Source organism: Cyprinodon tularosa, unplaced genomic scaffold, assembly GCF_016077235.1.
Source record: "Cyprinodon tularosa strain WSP-4 unplaced genomic scaffold, ASM1607723v1 ctg96, whole genome shotgun sequence".
NCBI lineage: Eukaryota > Metazoa > Chordata > Actinopteri > Cyprinodontiformes > Cyprinodontidae > Cyprinodon > Cyprinodon tularosa.
Window position 1 is genome coordinate 106,172 of NW_024039740.1, and position 20,836 is coordinate 127,007.

Consider the following 20,836-nt stretch of genomic DNA (forward strand, 5'->3'; position numbering starts at 1 on the left):
CCTTTTCTGGAGCAAGGGCTTCTTTCTTGCACGGCAGCCTCTCAGTCCATGCCGATGTAAAACACGCTTGACTGTGGAGACTGACACCTGTGTTCCATCAGCTTCCAAATCCTTGCAGACCTGCTTCTTGGTGATTCTTGGTTGACTCTTGACCATCCTGACCAATCTCCTCTCGGCAGCATGTGATAGCTTGCGTTTTCTTCCTGATCGTGGCAGTGACACAACTGTTCCATGCACTTTATACTTGCGTATAATTGTCTGCACAGTTGCTCTTGGGACCTGTAGCTGCTTTGAAATGGCTCCAAGTGACTTCCCTGACTTGTTCAAGTCAATAATTCGCTTTTTCAGATCACACTGAGTTCCTTTGACTTTCCCATTGTAGCTTTTGTAGCTGAGTCTAATCACTGGGTCAAATGAGCCCTATTTAAATGGGCTCATGAGAAGTCAACAGCTGTAGTCAATCAGAATCACTTAGAAGAAGTGAAGAGGCCATGACATGAAGCTAATTTGATTGACACAACTCGCTACATCACCAAAGTTGACAAATTTTGTTGCTGTATGTATATTTTTGACCCAGCAGATTTGGTGACATTTTCAGCAGACCCATAATAAATTTATGAAAGAACCAAGTTTTATGACTATTTTTTGTGACAAACATGTATGTGTTCCGATCACTCTATCACAGAAAAATAAGAGTTGTAGAACTTATTGAAGACTCAAGACAGCCATAACATTATGATTTTTTACAAGTGTAGGTACACTTTTGACCACAACTGTATACTATTCACCTGACTCCTTGGTGACCCTAATGTTATATCAATATACAGTACACAAAAACAAATATTTTGTTGCTAAAGTGATTTGACTTGTCTCGCATCACATTTAGATAGAAATATCAAGCCTTTGAATTATGTATAACTTTTGACAGATGTGCAGATGTGATGTCCTTTAATGTTATATTTTAATGTAGTTCAATTTCTTCTGCTCTGAAAAGCAGGACATATGCCATGTTTAAACCTTTAGTGTGTACAGTAAGGTTTGCATGATTTTCAGTGAATACTAATGTCAGTCTTAAAAGAAACTTGTGTTTCCATTAGTTATCTTGTGATGATGCCTCTCATTCTCTTCTGAACTGTCCTGCTGTCGTTCTTGTAGTAGTTCTTGGATTAAGGTGTGTTGGACTTGAGACACACCACAAAAAGCTGCTGGGCTTAACTATCAAGATAGATATACATGCATACATACAGACATACATACATGTTTTAGGAGCAAATGTCTTATTCTAATTGTCCAACTTAACACTAAGTTTCAGAAATCTCAGATGAAAATTTATGCACCTAGCATACCATAAAAAATCCTCCTAAGGAGTCTAATCTTAAGAGTGATAGTTTTTTAGACTAACTTTAAACAACGATGGAACAGAAAATTCTGTTACAGTGATGTGGTGTGGTTGATCCTGCTGCTAGGCGTGACACTGTCTCTAAGAGCTGTGATTGGTTGATACAGGAAATAAAAAATATGTTCTTCTAGTGGAGAAAATTGACTGATTCAGACATGGATTAAGAAATGTGTCTCATGATAATGAAATTAAGCAAATGTATACCTTATTTACATCCTCAATGATATTTTGATTTGCTTACGTTTTTTTTTTTTCTCACTCGACTGACTTATCATTTTGCTCATTACTTTTAATGTGTACTCACCTGTTGATGTTTTACTATGATAGCCTGAATGATTCAGGTGGTTGTATTTGGCAAATCAAAATGTAATGACAAAAGAAAATACGGGAAAAAATGAATTGGGCAGAGAAGCAGTGCTTTTTTCAGCACATTTTTGGTAGATGAATAGAGGAGTCTTGAAAGGTAAATTGGTCCCCAGATCACGGTGCACAGGCAGAGTTTGAGGTGCATTTCAGAGCAGATGCATCAGTTTTTCTGCTTTTACACACAAGCCTTTAAAGTGAGCAAAAAATGTGGGCCACAATAAAAAAAAGCCAGAGAGGAGATGTCATCGGACAAGATAATTTCTAGATGACCATTTGGGTTATGAATTATCATGTAAAATACAGCAAACTCACATCTTTACATCATACACCTGTACTAGAGCTGTTTTGTGTTATACGTATATCTTTCTGTGACATTTACCAATTATATTTAAACGTTTTTTGCTCTCTCAGAACCCTTCCTATATTGTTTTTAGCATTGTTAGTTTTTTATTAATGATTATTCACAATTTGCTCTGTTCTTTATTTATCCTCTTTAAAATTATTTTGCTATACATGTGCCTTTAATCCACCTGCTTAAATTAATCTCTCCCGATGAGATTGATAAGGTTTATCTATTCTCCCTATTGGTTATTGTATAGTTCGTAAACACCTTTGTCCTAAATTATTTCACTATTGAAAGAGAGGATCGGCCAAACAGCTCTCTCTGTTTTTGGAACCACTAATGTTAACATGTTCCACTTTAGGAGCTCTCTTATGGCTATGGCTTTGTAAGTAACAATTTTCTGTTGAAATTCTAAGAAAAACCTAAGGAGTAAAGATCTTGCAAAATATTGCCTAAATTGCGTCTCTAAGAACGATACGATCCTTGTCTCCCGTTCTACTTTTAAAAACTTCAGGAATGATGTAATCCTTCACTTTAAGAGCGCAGTAATGAGAGAGTACTGTACAGAGCATTTAGATCTCGGTTGCAGAATGGAATGTAAACAACGCTTGATTATATGTACATAGGCGCATGATTTTGTTTTTATTCCTTATGTATTTTCTTTTTTTCTTTTTTCGGACCCTGTGAAGAATAGCCAAAGCACTCTACGCTAATGGGGATTCCATTAATAAAGAAACAAATAAAGAAAAAATATTTATTCAAGTTTTAATGACTGAGAGGTACAACTTTAAATAATTACTCTTGTTTTACAGGAATCCGATGAAGAAAAATATAACAAAATATATCTTTGACTTGATCAGAACTAAACAAAGATATCACCTGATATTTATAAATTTCTTTGTTTTGAAATCTTTACCAAAGATACACTTAAATATTTCGAGTTTAGTTTATTGTTACACTGGGACAAATGTTTTTATGTTTTTCCCCCTTGGCATGTTTGTGAGGGAGTGTTTTGAGACTAGCAATGTATGATTACAATATGACAAAAAGAAATGGCAGTATGGCAAAAATATTGTGATGTTTCGGAGTCCATTCGAGCCAGTTACATAATTTTGTTGCTCTAAAGACCTTTCAAGAGGGGAGGGTCAAATTAATTATTCACCTAATATTGACAAGTACATGAAGTGGAGTTGACAGCTGAATGTTTTCTTAACAATGCCCTAAAGACCTGGTGTGTCACTGAACAAAGAATGTTTATTAATATAAACCAGTGTATCTGTCATCTTTATGCATTTATAAGAGTTTTATTCTGTAGATCCTAAGGCAAAAAAAAAAATGCAGCAATGCAGAGTTCTAGTTCAACATATATTTGTGTTAAAATACTTTCAAACAAAGCAAAGCATGTTTTATGTTACAATATTTTAATGTTACTGTGTTTTTTTCCCCTACTTTATTCTGGATTTAAAAATAAGTCATCTCTGGAAATAGGAAAGGACAAAAATACATCTTGGAATATTATTTTAGAACTTTAACCATCTTTAATTTGACATGTACTGTATCATTTGCAGTTCCACTGAAAACTAACAGTGCAAAACTAAGTGAAAAGCGAAAAAAAGGCCTAAAGTAATAAGAACATTTTTCACCTATCTGTTTATTTAGTTTCAGCAATCAGTTTTAATTGTTACAAGTCTATCCACATCCCACAACCTGACTGGAAATCTTTTGCCCATTCTTCCCTAGAAATATCCTTAAATTATGTCAGATTGTGAGGGAATCTCTTTTCAACAATAATTTATAAACAACCCAACATATGCTCTGTTATTCTAAGTTTTAAACGTTAACTGGGCTATTCCACAAAAGTAGACTAAAACCACAGGTTCTGGGTCAGATTGGCTAATGTTTTAAGTTTATTGTTGCATCAATTGACACAACATAAAGGGTGACATTAGCCAGAGCTTTATGTTTTCTTGGGAAGAAAAATATCTTAATCGTCATCCTCAATCCAGATATATGGATAATATAAGACCTTGTTGTCACATGCAAAACAAAATCTGCACTCAGAAGAATTTGCTGCAACTCCAGTATTCTTACTGCCCTTCTCTTGATAACCCCTAACCAATTCTGTCTTCTTGCAGTTAATTTATGGAAAATATTCTGTTTAGTAATGAGATTTTTTCAGTGCGTGTACTGTGCTGTTACATAATATGGTGCTGTAGACTTGTGTGTACCATTTTCCTGATTGATTCCAATGAAATCCTTTTGTTCATTTCTAACTGCTTTACAATCTAATGATTGGTTGATTAGTTGGCCTACATGTTTTTATAATCGCTCTAACATGGAGTCATTTATCACAAAAACCTTTAAATGGGATTGTGTTGATGTACATTTCTTATGTGTTTCATGAGAGAAGGATACCCTTGAGCCAGTGGAGTCATTTATGTTGTAGCAGCCGGTATAAATATACTTCAAGTGTGCCTCTAATGGGCTTCAGTACCAGCTGAGAATCACTGCTGGTTTGTTAATTCCTTCATTTATTTTCTAGTGTAAATGCTGACAGCAAAAAACAACCCACATAGAAAGGGCAAACAAAATAAAAACATTCTTGTCTGAAAGAGCTGAATGATTAAATTATCTCCCCAGCAGGTCATCTAGTTGCGCTGACTTCTGTTAATGACCCATCAAATTAATTTGTTTGTGTTTAAGCAGGGACACATTAAAAGCATAAAGGGCAGTTGGTCTTTAAGACCCAGACAAGAACAAATAAGGAAGAGGAACCTCCTTCTGTAGGCATTGAGATGATTGCTGTACTGATAATTATACAAGCAAGCAACACTTTGTTCTGACGTGGCTAATCTTACAATTATTTTTCAGGATAATCCATTATAATTTCCTTTAAAATCCATGGCTAAGTCAATAAAAAGGTTCCAAAGAATCAGTTCCCTGTCTGAACATTTAGGCCCCTGTTTATCTGTGTGCAGCCATCTAAGGAAAAGGTCAATATAGTACATTTACGCAGCCTCAAATAATCTCAATTCCACAATTTGTTGGTTACCCGTGTTCCATTTAACATTCTGATTGTTGTTATACAATTGCATTTCCAAACTCTAATGCAGAGCCATCTCAAAATACACAATTTGTCTTTTCATCATTATCCTTTAATCAAACAAAAGGTTTATTTTGGGGATAGATATGGGAACTAAAATAAAATATATGCTTAAACATGGCTCCTACAGAAGTTATTAAGGAAAATAATTAATGTCCTTTCTATTTGTGAAAGTGTATAAAGCCATCATTGAGGATTTGGACATTTAGTAATACATGGAACAGTTTTGGCCATCAATAGTCAACTAACTGCAAAAATACATTCACAATAAAAGCACCAAAAACAGCATTTAAGGCTACATTCATACTGCAGGCAAAGGGACCCAAATCTTGCTTTTTGCCCATATGCGACTCATATCCTACATTATCTTTTTTTATAAATATATATATTTAAAAAAAAAAAGGGTGCCATTCCCACATACTGTACTATATCAGATATGTATCCCAGTATCTGCAGCCAGAACGGTCATTTTATATTTCATTGGACTTTCACCTTAACATCATGGATGTGACTATTTATTCATATGGACTTCTCTTCAGAACTGCACTCACTAATCCACAAAAACACAATATAAATAGTTGGAGTTCAGAAAAAAATCATAAGCATCAAGACTTGCAGTGTGCAGCATAAAGCTAAACAGGCCTTGTTTGCTTTACTGGAGGTCGGTTTATGATTTAAAAATCAGGAAGAGACAAAAAAGTCACCCATAATAGTTCCAAGGAACTCTTTTGAACTCTATTAAAAGAAACTACAGTAAAAGGCTAATCATACAATCCAAACTATTAAAACATCTTGATAATCCCTTATAAAATATTCTTTAACCTCTTGAGACAACAGTTTAACATTTTAGAAGTAGTTCAGTACAGTAGTTTTTAATTTTTTTTATTTATTAATTGTTTAGCACAGAACTTTGTGAAATATTGAAATATTTCAAATGTATTTGATGGCAACACATTTCAGTGTAATAAAAAAAAAGAAAAGACAGATGAAAATTTGAAAAAGGTAAAATACATTTTAAAGCAAATGTGCAGTTTTATACATTTTATTTATCAAAACTAAGTTTAAAAGAACAGTAAAAAGCAGGGTCCCAAAAGCATTGAATGTTGCACAATACTAATAAAAACCTATCCCATTATAAGATGCAAACCCTATCAAAAGTGTTTATTTACTATGCAAATATATATTCTCAATATTTGGTCAATGTTTTTTAAAAATCAGCATGGAGTGGCATGAAAGTTATCAATGAATGTCTCTTCTTGGTTGACCAGGAAGCCCAGTTTGATACTTTTACTGGTACTTTTGACCATGAGAGCTAGTGAAATGTTGTTCAAGGAAATTATAATCAACATCTTCATATAGCTTGAATGAAAAGAGAGCATGAAGGGCAAATATTGTTTGCATGTAGACAGCTGCCCTAATGTATTACTGTATGTAAAAGCATGCAGTAATCCAAGACTAGTAGATCATAGTGGTCCCCAAATCATTACTCACAATGAAAACTTTGATGATATTAACTATTAAAGAGTGACTGCTCCTTGTGGGAGAGATGAAAAAGAAGAGAGGAACAGGCACCAAAAATATTAATTCAAACCAAATCTATCTACTGTCTTTTATTTTTATTTTTTTTTGCCTATTGTGAAATATGTCAGATCTCCAAATTTTCATTAAGTGTGATTTTTTTTGACAGAAAAAAAAACCACTCCCATGACAAAAATAAAAAATGATCAGTAACAGAAAAATGAAAATAGACCAGTATTTCTTTTAGAATCTGTAGTTCCGACTTTTTCTAATATAGTGATAAAACAAAAAGAAGCAGAGATGTGCCTTTTGGGGCCTGAACATAAATTGAAAATTAAAACTTAAAATGCTTTTGTACAAAACCAGTCATTCCCTCAGGTTATTTAGGGATCACACAAAATGAAGACATGCTTTCTTTCAGCTGATTATGATGCACTTTAAACTGATTTGGAATGCATTTATTCTGCCTCTCCTGCGCAAAATAAAGTTTCAGGCAATACGGATTTCAAGAAAGTTGATAAATGAATAAACTGAAAAACCTCTTGCTGTGTTATGAGTGACTAAAATAGCTTTATTCACATAGAAAAAACAATAAACACACGTACACTTAAACATCTGTCTAATTACAGAAAAAAACAACTCAAATCCAATTTGATGGACATTTAACGGCGACTTAATCAAACAAATCTCTCTATTTTTTTAGATGCTGATGCAATTGTTTTTTCCTTTTAGTTTAGTTTTGTTAAGATTTCTCAAACAAACATGAAGTGTAGCCCTGAAATGTTTTGATAGATATAGTACTGTAAGATGTGGTTCAATTTAGGAATTAGTAGAGTCAGATGCAATTGTTGATTAAGTGATTATCAACATAGTGAGTATTTTCCAATTATATACAACTGGGGGGGTGGGGGTTGGGGTTGGGGGTGGGGGGGGCGGTCATTGTGGAAATATTAGTTGGGAAGAAGTTGTTGAACCATTGGGGATCACATATTCACCACAGTGGCCATACTTTAAATCAACAATTCATGCTCAATAAGTTGCTAATGTGTATTCTAGTCTCAGCTGCCCACTCAGTAAGATTAAGAATGTATGAGTATAAATAAATTAGCAACACAAGTTGTTGTAATTTAAATTGTTGTAAATATTTAATTTCAGTTTTATCATTGTTTTTCCCTTTTGAAAATCTGTTTCCTACCTATTTATCAATGCATGCTACGTAACTCGAAAATAAATGAAATGTTAATGCATTCAACATTCTACCCTCTTTTTCTACAAGGGACAATGTTTTCTTACTCAATTCAAGTGTTAATGTTGGCCTTATGTTCATAGATTTTCATTGCTTTGTTTGTCTTCTGCTTAGGCCGTAGCAAAAAGAAGGAGCATTGCCTGAATGAGGATTTGTACCCGCTGGAAGAGAACGAGACTTGTCCCTGTAATCAGTTTTTATCTCAGCCAGTTGGGAATTGGTCTGCGTGCATCCTTCCAAATTCTCCAGTTTCGCTGCAGGGCTGGATGAAGCAGCAAGAGGTAAAGGAGTGTGGCCAAGGTCTTCGCTACAGAGCTGTGGCTTGCATTGACCAGCAAGGACACCTGGTTAACCCAACACTCTGTACAGATTCAGGTATAAATTTATTGAAAATATTAATGCTTATGTTGTTTTGTTTTTTTCTTTTATTGAAGGTATCCTTTTTTTTTTCTTTTCCAAATGATGAGTCAATATCAAAGTCTGCTAGTTCCAGCTAGGCATTTTGTTTATTAAACTATCTGTGTTAATATGTGTTCACTGAGATACTAATAATATAGGGAACAAGATTCCAGGGTCTGGGAAATATTGACCTCAATTTGAATATAATATGAACTGATAATGAATGAAAACAAAAAATAAAAATCTGGAAAAACATGTATTTTTAGTTTTCTGTATCCCACCTTCTATTTTTGTGTCTTTTCCTTTTTTCCATTCATCTTTCCTTTGTCTCCTACTATTCTTGCTCTAAATCAGGTCTCATTGTTTTCCTAATGTTCAATTTTAGGCCACATCGTCGAGATTTGTCATATTCCTTGCCCCCTCGACTGTAAACTCAGTGAATGGTCTTCCTGGACAGCCTGCAGTTCCTCCTGTGGGAGTGGGCTGAAAATGAGATCCAAGTGGCTCAGGGAGAAAGCGTTTAATGGTGGACGTCCATGCCCCAAGTTGGATTTGAAGAACCAGGTAAAATTACTTATATTCTATGCCCGACGCATGATTTCTATTTATAAACCAGTTAGTAAAGGCAGCATTCATTCATTGGGACAGTTGTATTTATGTGCTACACCAAAACTTGGTGGTGCATAATAGTGGCAATAAATGTGTTTATTTATTTATTTTTTTGTTTCATATTAATCTCAGAAGTGTGGCATGCATTCAATCAGCTTCCATTCTTACCTCCTAGAAACAACACTTTCTAGAATATTCTTCCATTTTGCAAAAATAGCTCTTCCTCTGTCATTGGTACATCATCACAAATTATAGTGCTTGTCAGTGCTATTCTATTGGATGTAACGCTCTCCATTGGTCTAGACTTGGACTGAACCATTCCACCATAGTGGTTCCTAACCATGGTACTCATTTAGTTCCGCCCTATACTGTTGTAGAAGTGTCTCTGTTCTGTCATATCAAGTTCAATTCAACTGCATGACCTCCTCAGTAGTCATCAAGTGCCGCAGATGAATAATAATTACTAATTTATATGTCAGGTTTTTGACAGCAAGAAAACACCTAAACCATGCAGGACAGAGTTGTATGTATGGGCATCACTGTTATCAACTTGAGTTTTTCAGATCTAAGCCATTCATCTTAACTACTGGTTGTATGTTTGTGGCAGCTGTTCCGCTGGAAGTTGCACCTCCACTCTGGTCACTAGTCTTTTACAGACAGAGTTTTCTTCCACCATTTATCTATGCATGATATATCTTCCTATCATCCAATACAGTTTCACTCTGAACTCGTCAGATATTGACACTTGGTCAAGTCCCTCCGCGCGTCAGATACTGACGTGATGGGAAGACCCCTCTCATCAGTAACTGATATGCGGTGTTCATGATAGGCTGTAGCAGGAACTTCAAACACTGTTTCCATGAGCTTTGAAGTAAAAGCGTACTACTAACCCATACATTACCCTAAACCTAAAGAAACAGTAGTATTCATGTCACCATACAGTTCTAAAGCTACCATAGTAACTTTGCAGGCTAAACTTAAACGTTTTTTGTTGCGTGTCCCGTGATACACTGTCATTTACCCTGCGGGTCAAATACTGATGTGAGGGGTACCCTTGTCAGTATGTTGCATTAACTGGGACTTGCTTCTCTAGCCCTGATTAAGAAAAGTATCTAGACAGAGTGATGTTGTATTCTGGGTATTTCTTTAAGTTGGTTTTCTGCCAGACATGGCATTTTGGAAATACTGTAGCATAAAAAGTTACATTCAGACAACCCTCTTCTCAGTGTTTGCCATTTCCCATACAATATAATAAGTGGATCTTCTTGTGGATTACTTTTAATAATGGCTTTCATTTTTACTCTACTGTTCATTCCTCTTCTTTGCTTGTGTGTAAGTTTAGTCGGAGGTTAATATCCTCTTAGGTTTTCGATTTAGCATAGTCTTTACATTTCTAAGAAAGATTAATTAGACATCTCAGTAAGATGTTTAAATTTTGGATATTCTTTTAATTAATAAAAATCCTTCTTTAAATTTCTTCACAACTTTATTCCTAACTGTCCCTTGGTATCATGATGTTCATTGTTAACTATTTATTTGTATACAAATACATGCCTTAAATTTAATCTTGTGTTAACCATGAGTCATTTTATTCCATTGTATAATTATGCATTACTTTGGGGGTTTTTTTCTTAGGTTTTATTAGGTAATTACTCTTAATAATGAGAGAAGATCATTGGATATTTGCAATGTGTTTTGAAATAAAAAAAAGCTGTACACATTTCAGCTTCCTTTTGATGGAGCAGATCTCCCCCATCCCTACAAAGGCATCCATGGCGTTATCTTAGTGGATACATTACTATGGCTTATAAATAATTTTCCATCTAAATTCTTAACACATTCTTAGAGTATTCTTTGAATATAATTCTTAGTTCACTTTGTTTCTCATCTAAATGACATCGCAGTGGACTTGTTGCATTCTGCTCACACTTCAATGACAAGCTTTATTGCCCGTCAGACAGTGGGACTCTAGGGTGACCTGTTCATTTCCTGGAGTCCTCAGTCAGACTAAATCATTGGCCTTGCAGGACATACCCTTCACGTGACATCAGAGTGGGGAAAACTAGGAGAGTGAAGAGAGTAGTGGACAGACGGGAGCTTTTGATATTCCACAGTCAGGTTTTCTCTGCGGCCCAGAACACTTTGTGACAGCACGTCTTTCTTGGGGGTCATGGTTTAAAGTGAGGAAGGGTTTTATGAATGCTGCCTGTATGCTTGAATGGGCTAGAAAGGACACTTCTTTTCATGGAGGTCAATATGGAGATGAGGTGTGGCTTTATGACTAATGTTCAGATGCGTTCCACTGGTGGTTTGTGTACAGATGGTTAAGTGCCCACTAACAATGTCTGTGTGGGCCCTGGTTTAATGCCCTGTAATAACCTGCCCTCTTGAAATAGGAGCTATTTGTTGCCCTTTTGTTCATAGTGTTATCCTGAGGGTGGAGTGTGGCATGTTGTTAACAATAGCAAATTGGCTATTTAGAGTTAAGTACATCTGCCTGAGGCATGGGTGGAAAAGATACAGTAACCTTTACGTTAATGCACTAAGCACAGATCAGTAATGTTATTTGTCCATTCTGTTAGATTGAGCAAGAAACCCCCCAGGCGTCTCAATAGAGTGCAAAAGAAAGCATTTCACTTGAAAAGTCAGCGTATATGCTCAGACTTCAGACCTACACTCTTATGGTGTTGGAGTGACTGTTAATATTGCAGCCACTAACAGTTACCTTTGTCTTTCATAGACAGACTCTGTTTTTGCTGACGGTAAAGCAGTCATCGACCAAAGACTAAATTCCCTCCCACAAGCAGATGTCCCCCCTTGAGCTGCAGCCAGAAGTGATTGGCTTGACAAAGATGAAATTTACAGCACACCACGAGTCATCCTCTCGTCTCATGGTCGAGTGAGCACCAAAGATAGGAGTGAGATAGAGTTGGAGGGACGGAGGGCCACAAAGAAATAATGAGCAAAAATGGCTACAGTGTCAAATGAACTGTATAGAAGGCAGGCTTTGAGTTTAGGAGTGATTTCTATGAAGTATTCTTTTTTTTCTGTCCAGCAGTAAAAATCTGACAATTGGTAAGTTAATCCACATGAATAATTCATGCCTGTGAAAACTCCCCCTCAGGTTCTCTTGTTCAAATAGGAAGAAAAATAATTGAAGGGCTAACTATATTAGAAGAATACTAAATACACGTGAGGACTTTATCTCTGTCTGCTACATTTTTTAGTTAATTAGTTGTATTTTTAAAGGTTACTCAAGTGTCATTTTTAATATTTCACTGAATATCACTTGTTGTAAAGGTGTTTCACTACCAGATACTGTTCTGGCAAAATCGTTGTTATTCAGCTACAATGAAGATATGTTTACTTGACTTTGATCTGCCGTTTTAAAAAGAATGGCTTTGAAAATAACGTTTTTTTAATTATCCTTTCACAAGCTTCACCTTTTCGTAGGAAGTTCACCCTGAGGTAAACCCAATTTTGCAATAGCCATTCTAGAACATAGAACTTGGTTTAGTTCACATAATTTGTGATCAATTTAGTTGTACACAGACTGTTTGAACGTCTGCCTTAACCCCTAAGTCTCAATCCCTTAATCATTATATAGAGCAGGGACTATATGGTGGACTTAGTTAACTGACCATTCAGTCAGATGATCACTACGTTTTGCTCCAAAGCATTCTTGGATATATCTGCTTATCTAGTGACCATAGACGATCACTTCTTTTCAAGGTGCACCATGGGAAATTTTGAGTCCACTACTTTTGCATCCATTAGATGTTTGGACACTCACCTAAAAAGCCACAACCACTATATAGTTGCATTTGATATTATTTTTACATGACACCATGTATCTTTTGAATTGCACCATCCCTTCAGTAGCAAACTAAGGACACAACATAGTGATTGGTGTTCTTACCCTTACAAGTTCCCAGATTGTTTCCATGACTTTTTGTATCACATATTCCTGTGTACCCTGCATCTTTTTGATCAATTCTTGGTCCAGTGCACCTGAATCAAATGGCTCAGTTCCTGAATCAAATAGCTGGTCAGTTCCTCTGGAGTCCTGTCAATCATCAAATTACTTGATTCAGGTGCGTTGAACCAAAGGCACATCTAAAAGTTGCAAGATACCCGGTCTCTGGAACTGGATTTCCCTACCCCTGACTTATAGAGTGATTAGTTTTTGTTCTTCCAGCTTAAGCCATTCATCCCAGGACCACACCTCCTCTGAACCCAGACATCTTTCAAGATCCCCTTCATTTAGCTCCTGGTCTAGCTTCTCTCTCCCACACACAAGCAAACTTTCACCCACCTCCACCCCATCTCCTCCCTCACTCTCAGATTATGATCAGTTCCACTCACCCTCTTACTTATTCCACCACCAGTGTCTGGGCCTCGGGAGAAGATTACTCTAATTATTTTCCTAGGTAATTCATTCAAGTCAATGTTGATTCACCTTTATTTCATTCACTTTATATGTTTGTCAATTTAATGATTTTGCATCAGCTCAGTGATTTTTGAGGAAAAAGTGCTGAAAGCTGCCTTGTGTAAGAAACTGCAAGATTTGAATCCTAGGGACTTGAAGCTTACCAAATAGAATTTGTATATTTTCCCCATGGACCTTTTGGATCTCCCACAGGATTCCACCTTCATCCCGCAGTCTAAAACATGACCGTTAGATTAATAGTTCTCTCTAAATTAGATATGAGTGTGTTTGTGCATGGTTGTTTGTCCTGTGTGTCTCCGAATTGATGGACTGCAGACCTTTCTTGGGTGTACCCAAGCTCTCGCTCAATGCCAGCTGGATATAGGCACCAGTGCCACCGTAACACAGCAAGGACAAGAGGGTATCGATAGAAGGACGGATAAAAACGTGATTAAGGGACATAGACGGATCAGAATTTTGTGTATTTCTAAAGGTAAAACACATAGACAAAATGTTCTGAATAAGCCCTACATCAAGCAACAGAATGACTTGGTAACAGTGTATAATAATGATTATGTATGGCCTTTATAGTCATTAATTACTCCTAAGTAGAAGTCAAGTACAATTTGCACAAAAGACGGAAAAAAGCAACACTGAACACTAAAGAAAAAAGGGGCTAGGTAAATAGTCAAATTATATGTGAAACAAACGTGATTTTTTTTCATGTTTATTTGTTTTTGTTTTTGACATAAGACAAGCTATTTACGTACATAGCACATTTCATACAAACATTATTTTACGTCACTTATTGTACTTACTGTACTTTTGGTACATTGTCTAATGTATTCCTAATTTGTTCAAAGTTTTCCTTAATACTGCCAACATATAATTGACACAGGTTAAAATTTAAAATAAACATGTATTTATTTTAATCCAGTAACCCCTACTTTTGTCTGTTCTGGCTCTTTCTTGCTCTTCTGTAAAACTCATAAAGCAGGGCAATTTGATTTTAATAATAATTACTATAATGATCAAATAAACTACTAAACCTCTATTTGCAGAAGACAGAAAAGCTGCTCTGTTTTCTTTCTCTTTACAGAGAGAAAAACAGGTTGTTATATCACAAAAAAAGCATGCTAATCAAAAAGACTGCTTCCTCTAAAGCAGACCAACTGTACACTTCTTACATTTGCGAAATACACAAAAGTTTAGGGAGCCTGATAAAGCAGACACTATATTCTCTGACAGACAATTGACATATCCTTTGCTTCTCAGGTTTTACTCCTTTACAAAAATAGGTTTCATTATAGCCAGGACATCTGAATCTTTCCTCAGCCCTTTTAAGATTCTAGCTTCAGTTCTTTTACAGATATAGGATTGGATATGTCTTATCTCCAGAAATTGGCAGAGAATTTGCAGTCTACCTCTATTTTTTTCTGCTGCTTTGACATGGCTATCTGAAACTGTAACATAATACTGGCTTCTGTAAAGTTATATTCCTACAAGTCATGTTTCATATAGAATAACAGATGTATATGCAACAAAACTTGCATATAAAAAAGTCCAGTTTACATGTACAACTGTTCTTTGACTAACGCCTGTATAAACAGGCTGGGAGCAAATTGACAAAATATCAGTGCAGATTAAATAAGCTATAATAGGATGTCAAAGGCAACCTCTCCACCATCAAAACAGCATTTTGTGGATCCTACACAAAATCTCCAACTTGCAGAGGCAACGCCCCACCCCTGCTGTGATGATCCCCAGACTGGCTGACAAATAAAACAGCTTCTTCTGCTGGTTTGAGAAACACTTATGAACACCTCCAACAAACCAACCATACAACACTCCTAAAGAAAAGGACAGTCTGCACTCCTTACTAACAAAACTACAGTCCCCTCTCTTCTGACTACTTGTTTGTACTTCAGAGGAAGATCTATAAAGGCTTATTCAGCTTTTGAAGACCATGTCTCCCCCCCTCTCTCATACCCACTTTCCTGTCAGCCTGCTGTCGAAAACATGAGCCACTAGTGTCGTAAAAACTCAGAAAAAAAAAAAAGATGGAAAATTCGGAGCTCCTGGACCCTCCCAAAATTGCTTTGTGAATGAGCCCTTAAAGCCTGTATAAATACTTACTCCACTTTTTGTAGATATGGTGAACTTCTGAAACAGGTTTCCAGACAACCCAAGTGCCAAAAACTAATTTCCGGGAGATATCATCAAAATCCTAACACCCCCTAAATAAATTTCAAAGAATCTACTAGTTACTTGTTCCTTTTGGCTCAGCTTATTTTTGCAATCCGCTTTTGCTGATTTTCTTTCTTGAAATAAAATTTCAACATGCAAGATAGCAGCCATTAGCACTGAATTTGGACAGCACCGTTTGAAAGATTTGCGTAACATTCCACAAATGTGACAAACTCAGGGCAGATATTATTTGTAGTTTATACCTTTTTAAGGCGTTAGTAGTTGCCATGTGGCTAAGTTGTTCAGCAGGATGAGTTCTCAAAGCAGAGCTTTAGTTTCTTTGTTGTAATAGATTCAACCTTAAACCTCATTTCAATAGTGAAAGTTTGAGGAGAATGAAGACACTCTTGTTTTTTTGGGGGGTTTAAAAACAAAAAAGAAACAATTATCAAATATATCTGTCCTTTATTTGTGGTATTTTTATGCTAAAGTTCTCTACAGGCTAGATTAGAATTTTTAGCAGGAGGTTCTATGCATCAATACATCAGGTGATTCCTGAGTTACAAGGTTCTTTAAAATTACTCAGAAAATTATACAGAAATGCACTGATGTTAGAAAATTTTATTTGTATTTCTGAATACTTAAATGCATGTACTTTTTAACACTTAAGTATTTTCAAAATTCAGTACTTTAACTGGAGTAGATATTTTACCGAGTAACCTTTACTTGTACTTGATTAAGATTTGACAATGAGTATCAATACTTTTACTCAAGTACTACTGTTGAGTACTTCTCCCTCTATTGGGTTTTGAGCTCCTAAACATCCAAATCTATTTGAAATCCATTGAAAGACAATTATGTGATTACTCTCATCAAGGTTCAGATGGCAAATTTAGGCAAGGCAAGTACATTTGTATAGCACAACTCAGTACGACAATTCTAAGTTCTTTACATAAATATAGAGTAAAAATAAAAGCAGAATAAAAGCAAATAAAGATAAAAACATGATAAGAGCAGGTAGTAAACAAATAATACCACAACTGTAAACTAACATTACCTCATTTACTGTAACAGTTTAACTTTAACAGCCAAAGGCAGTTCAACACAAATGGGGTTTTTACTTTGACTTAAAAGAGCTCAGGCTTTCAAGCACACTTACAGTCTTCTGCATGTTTCCTCAAGATAAGTATAAGAACTAAATGCTGCTTCCCAGTGTTTGGTTCTAGTTCTGGGTGCACAGAGTAGGCTTGAACTAGAAGACTTAAGTGAGACCTTTTAGTAATTTATAGACTAACAGAAGGATTCTATTCTCTGGGCTACAAGGAGCCAGTGGAAGGACTTCAGAACTGGGCTGATGTGTTCTACACTCTTAGTTGTAGTGAGAACACAGGCAGCATAGTTTTGGATTAGGTGCAGCGGTCGGATGGACTTTTTAGGCAAAGCTTTAAAGTAATCAAATGCAGTAATCAATTCTACTAAAGATAAATGCATGAATACATTTTCTAGATCCTGCATGGACATTAGTCCTTTAATCGTGGAAATGTTCTTTAGGTGATAAAATGCTGACCTACTGTAGTAACTGCCTATGTGCCTCTGAAGGTTCAGGTCTAAGTTCATCAGGACACCAAGATTTCAGCCATAATCGGTGGTTTCTAGCTGTAGTAGCTGAAGCTTTAAGCAAACTCTGGATCTCTCCTCTTTTGGTCCAGAGATTATAGCCTCTGTTTTGTTTTTATTCAGTTGTAGAAAATTGTGGTGCATCCACATAATGATCTGTTCCACAGTATGTATCTGGACAATACTCTGAGGGGTTCATGGTCACCTGGTGACACTGTCATGTAAAGCTGTGTGTGGTCTGCATAGCAACAGTAACTGATCTTGTTGTTTGCTATTATCTGAGCTAAGGGGAACATCTAGATTGTAAATAGAAGGGGTCCCGGAATGGAGCCTTGAGGAACCCCACTTGTTAATCTTTTGGCCTTACTGACATATAAATGTCCCTATCCTTCAGGTGGGATTTAAACTGTTTTAAACTTTTTTATTATGTGGTTGCCATGACCCAGATGACTGAAAATGTACACAGCTTCTTATGGGTCAATGTCAGCTGAAATAGACTTTTACCCCTTGCGCTGTATAGTACTATAATTTTATTGCATTTTAATAATACTTGAATGAGTTGAATGTTTGTAGACCAATGACAATGTTAAATGCTTAGTGATGATACCCTTGCTGGTATTACCATTTGGTTTTCTGTTATGCCCCAGAGGAGACCATGAAGTATTTCAAAACTACTTGTCATGCATAGAGAAAAGTTTGCATGGAGGTCTGTATATGCACACATTTATAAGATGAATTCATGCATAAATCCTATAAACATTTTTCTAGGCAAGGTTCGTGATACTTCAAATCCTATATTTATTTGAGGTGAGCACATGTTGAGAGTGTCAAGGATCATCCATTGAGAGGGCTTTGTGGCCTTAAAAACACATCATTTAGATTTATAGGTTTTAAAGAGTTTAAAAGCTTTCTTTTTAAAAGTGTTTTTACTTTCCACAACACATGATCCAAGTTTTGCTCCAAATTAGTTCCACAAAACGCTCAACAGGTAAATTTAGGTCACACACACTTATTTTTACAATCCCACCATCAGCAACTAATGCTGATACACAAAATGCCTTGAGAGATTGTAATAGAAGACTCACAGATGTCTAAGCTGAGCTCCCAGAGAAACACACAAATTGGAACTATAATTACAGGAGACATTTGAATTTCATCATAACTCCCACATGCGTTGGCTGTCATGGGCTGAGATATCAAGTGGTGAATGCACATTCCACATAATACAAAGGAACTGTCTTACAGTCTTAACCAGTCAATTTATTATTTTTTTCATTCTGCTAATACCTGAACTCCATCCACCCTGGAGCTGACCCACTGAACAAAACTCTCCCTTTTTATCTGAGTTTGGCATTTTTTGCTAAGGTGTTGTGCATAACAATGGTTGCTTCTCTTTTCATGATTTCACATTTGAGTTTTATATTATGCAACATCTCAGTTCACATCATGATTTTGCACAAATTTGTTTTGCAGCCAACATTGCAATCTAAACACTAATATTGACATAATTTGTTCTTGCCTTTTATTTTCTGCCATTAAGCTTTCATTTGCAATACAGTCATCTGTTTTATAATGAAACATATTTTGTATTATATGTGAACATTTGAAAAAATGTTCACATAAAATAGAACATACATTTTCACGTAAAATAAAATATAAAATAAAATAAAAGGATATTTAAGATTTTTGTTTTCTAATCTGATCTGATCTGTCCATAACTACAAAAAAGAAAATGTGGTCCACCACATTGGAACACTTTTTTTGGTCCCCACAAGGCCAGTTGATCCTCATAAGGTTTGGAAATATCTTTGCAGGGCCTTTGGATTGACTTCCTTTCATTTCTACAGCGTATCCATTATCCTAACCCATTAAGGGTTAATTCCTAACCCTAACCCCAACCTAAACTCAATCAAATCTTAGACCTAAATGTGACCCCTGAAAGTGCAATTCCCCTTGTTGGGTCCAGGCCATGGCCCCCATAATGTGCTATTTTTACTGAAAAAGGGCCATACTACCCTTGTTTGGAGTTTCTGTTGTCTTCTATTCATATTGATATATATTTGTCTTCTATTCATATTTATATATATTTATATATTTATTAGTGATGGGTTGGCATTAACATGCTGCTATTTTCAAAGTTGGGTTGGGAGCTGGTTCTATACTACTGAATATGAATATTGTACTGTTTTTGACAACTTATATGTAACTCACACTCAAATCAAGTTCCAGTGTTAGAGTTCTTTACTTATTCAACACAAATAGAGAGGGAATGCTTGTTTCTTTATATTAAACTGGTGAAACATTCTTGCAATATTTAAAACTTACAATTGCAACCTCCAGAACATAATGTTAGCTTAGCATGAACAGACTACCAACATAAACAAGCCTCTTTTACACAAAACTAGGATAACTGGTGATGTTTTCCCTATCTTGACATTACCCAGCAGCCCTTGCTGCTACTCAAGCCTCACAGGACATTACAATGCCTGTCTGAGTGACTGGTGGAAAACCAGAAATAGAGCTTGGAATGACTGACACAAAGCTACTGACTGTAAACTGTTCATCATGACCTATTATGTAGACCTACAGTTCAGAATTCATGTTTATCTGAATAAACGCTTATTAAACACAAATACACCTTATTATTTATAATTATATAAACAATTATATATACATCTTAATATTATTTTTTATCACCAGTTATCATAGTAGAAAAGCTTTCTCAAGCAGTTTGTGATTAATTTTGGAAACAGGAGATGAGCCCCTGGTCTAATGTGCCACCTGGATTAAGAAACCTGTTCAAAGTCTTAATTTTATTTATTATTTAGGTAGCACACATGTCATACTTATTTTGTTTTATTCCTACCCTTATCTTATTTTATTCTTATTCTTATCTTATTTTGTTCTTATATCGTATTTGTACTTACAATCTTATTTTTCTTCTGTAAATGGTTGCACTACAAAAAAAAAATTTAAAAATTCCTGTAAGGGATTAATAAAGTAATTCTGATTCTGATTCATATAGCCCTTTGGCAGAATTCAAATGAGCCATTTTAATCTAGATTAATCTAGTTTAATTCCAAGGTTACAGTGAGATCTAGTTTTAAAAACTTAATCTATCCCACCAGTAACATTTATATGTTTCATATAATTTAACTCCTCAAATACTTATCCCCTTTAGAGGCTACTCGTATACCTGTAACCTCTATACTTTTGAAGCTTTAAAAGTGGATTGCTGAATCACTATAACGTAGTGAAATTATACAAATTATACAGCAACTTGATAAAACTGACAAAACTCAATGCAGATAGGAAAATTGAACAACAGTGCTCCTTGTATTTAAAATACTAAATAAATTTGAAGAGCTTACATGAAAATATCAGACATGCTGCTCAGCCCTTTTTGGGAGTTTTAAACCATGCGTTTGGGGTTCTGTAATTATAGAGCATGCTATTTATATCCACCAGGCCCACATTGTTATTATTGTTATGATTATTACCTCCAATTCCATGGCTTGGAGCTTAATTTTTGTTTTATGGCTTTTCACAAACAGTAGCACATACATTTTCCTAATTTAAATAGACCAGTCCAAGCCAGTTTTTCATCTGTTATCCATCGC

The 20,836-nt window shown here is 35.6% G+C and overlaps 1 protein-coding gene across 1 annotated transcript in view; it reads left to right on the forward strand.

Moving 5' to 3' along the window:
• The window catches only part of thsd7ba (thrombospondin, type I, domain containing 7Ba), a gene marked incomplete at its 5' end in the record, with an annotated part of 167,317 nt that overhangs the window by 90,915 nt on the left and 55,566 nt on the right, over positions 1–20,836 (forward strand). Inside the window, 2 exons of the mRNA XM_038275473.1 lie at positions 8,090–8,350; positions 8,760–8,938. Coding sequence (XP_038131401.1) covers positions 8,090–8,350; positions 8,760–8,938 — 440 coding nt within the window. The remainder of the gene's footprint in view (positions 1–8,089; positions 8,351–8,759; positions 8,939–20,836) is intronic.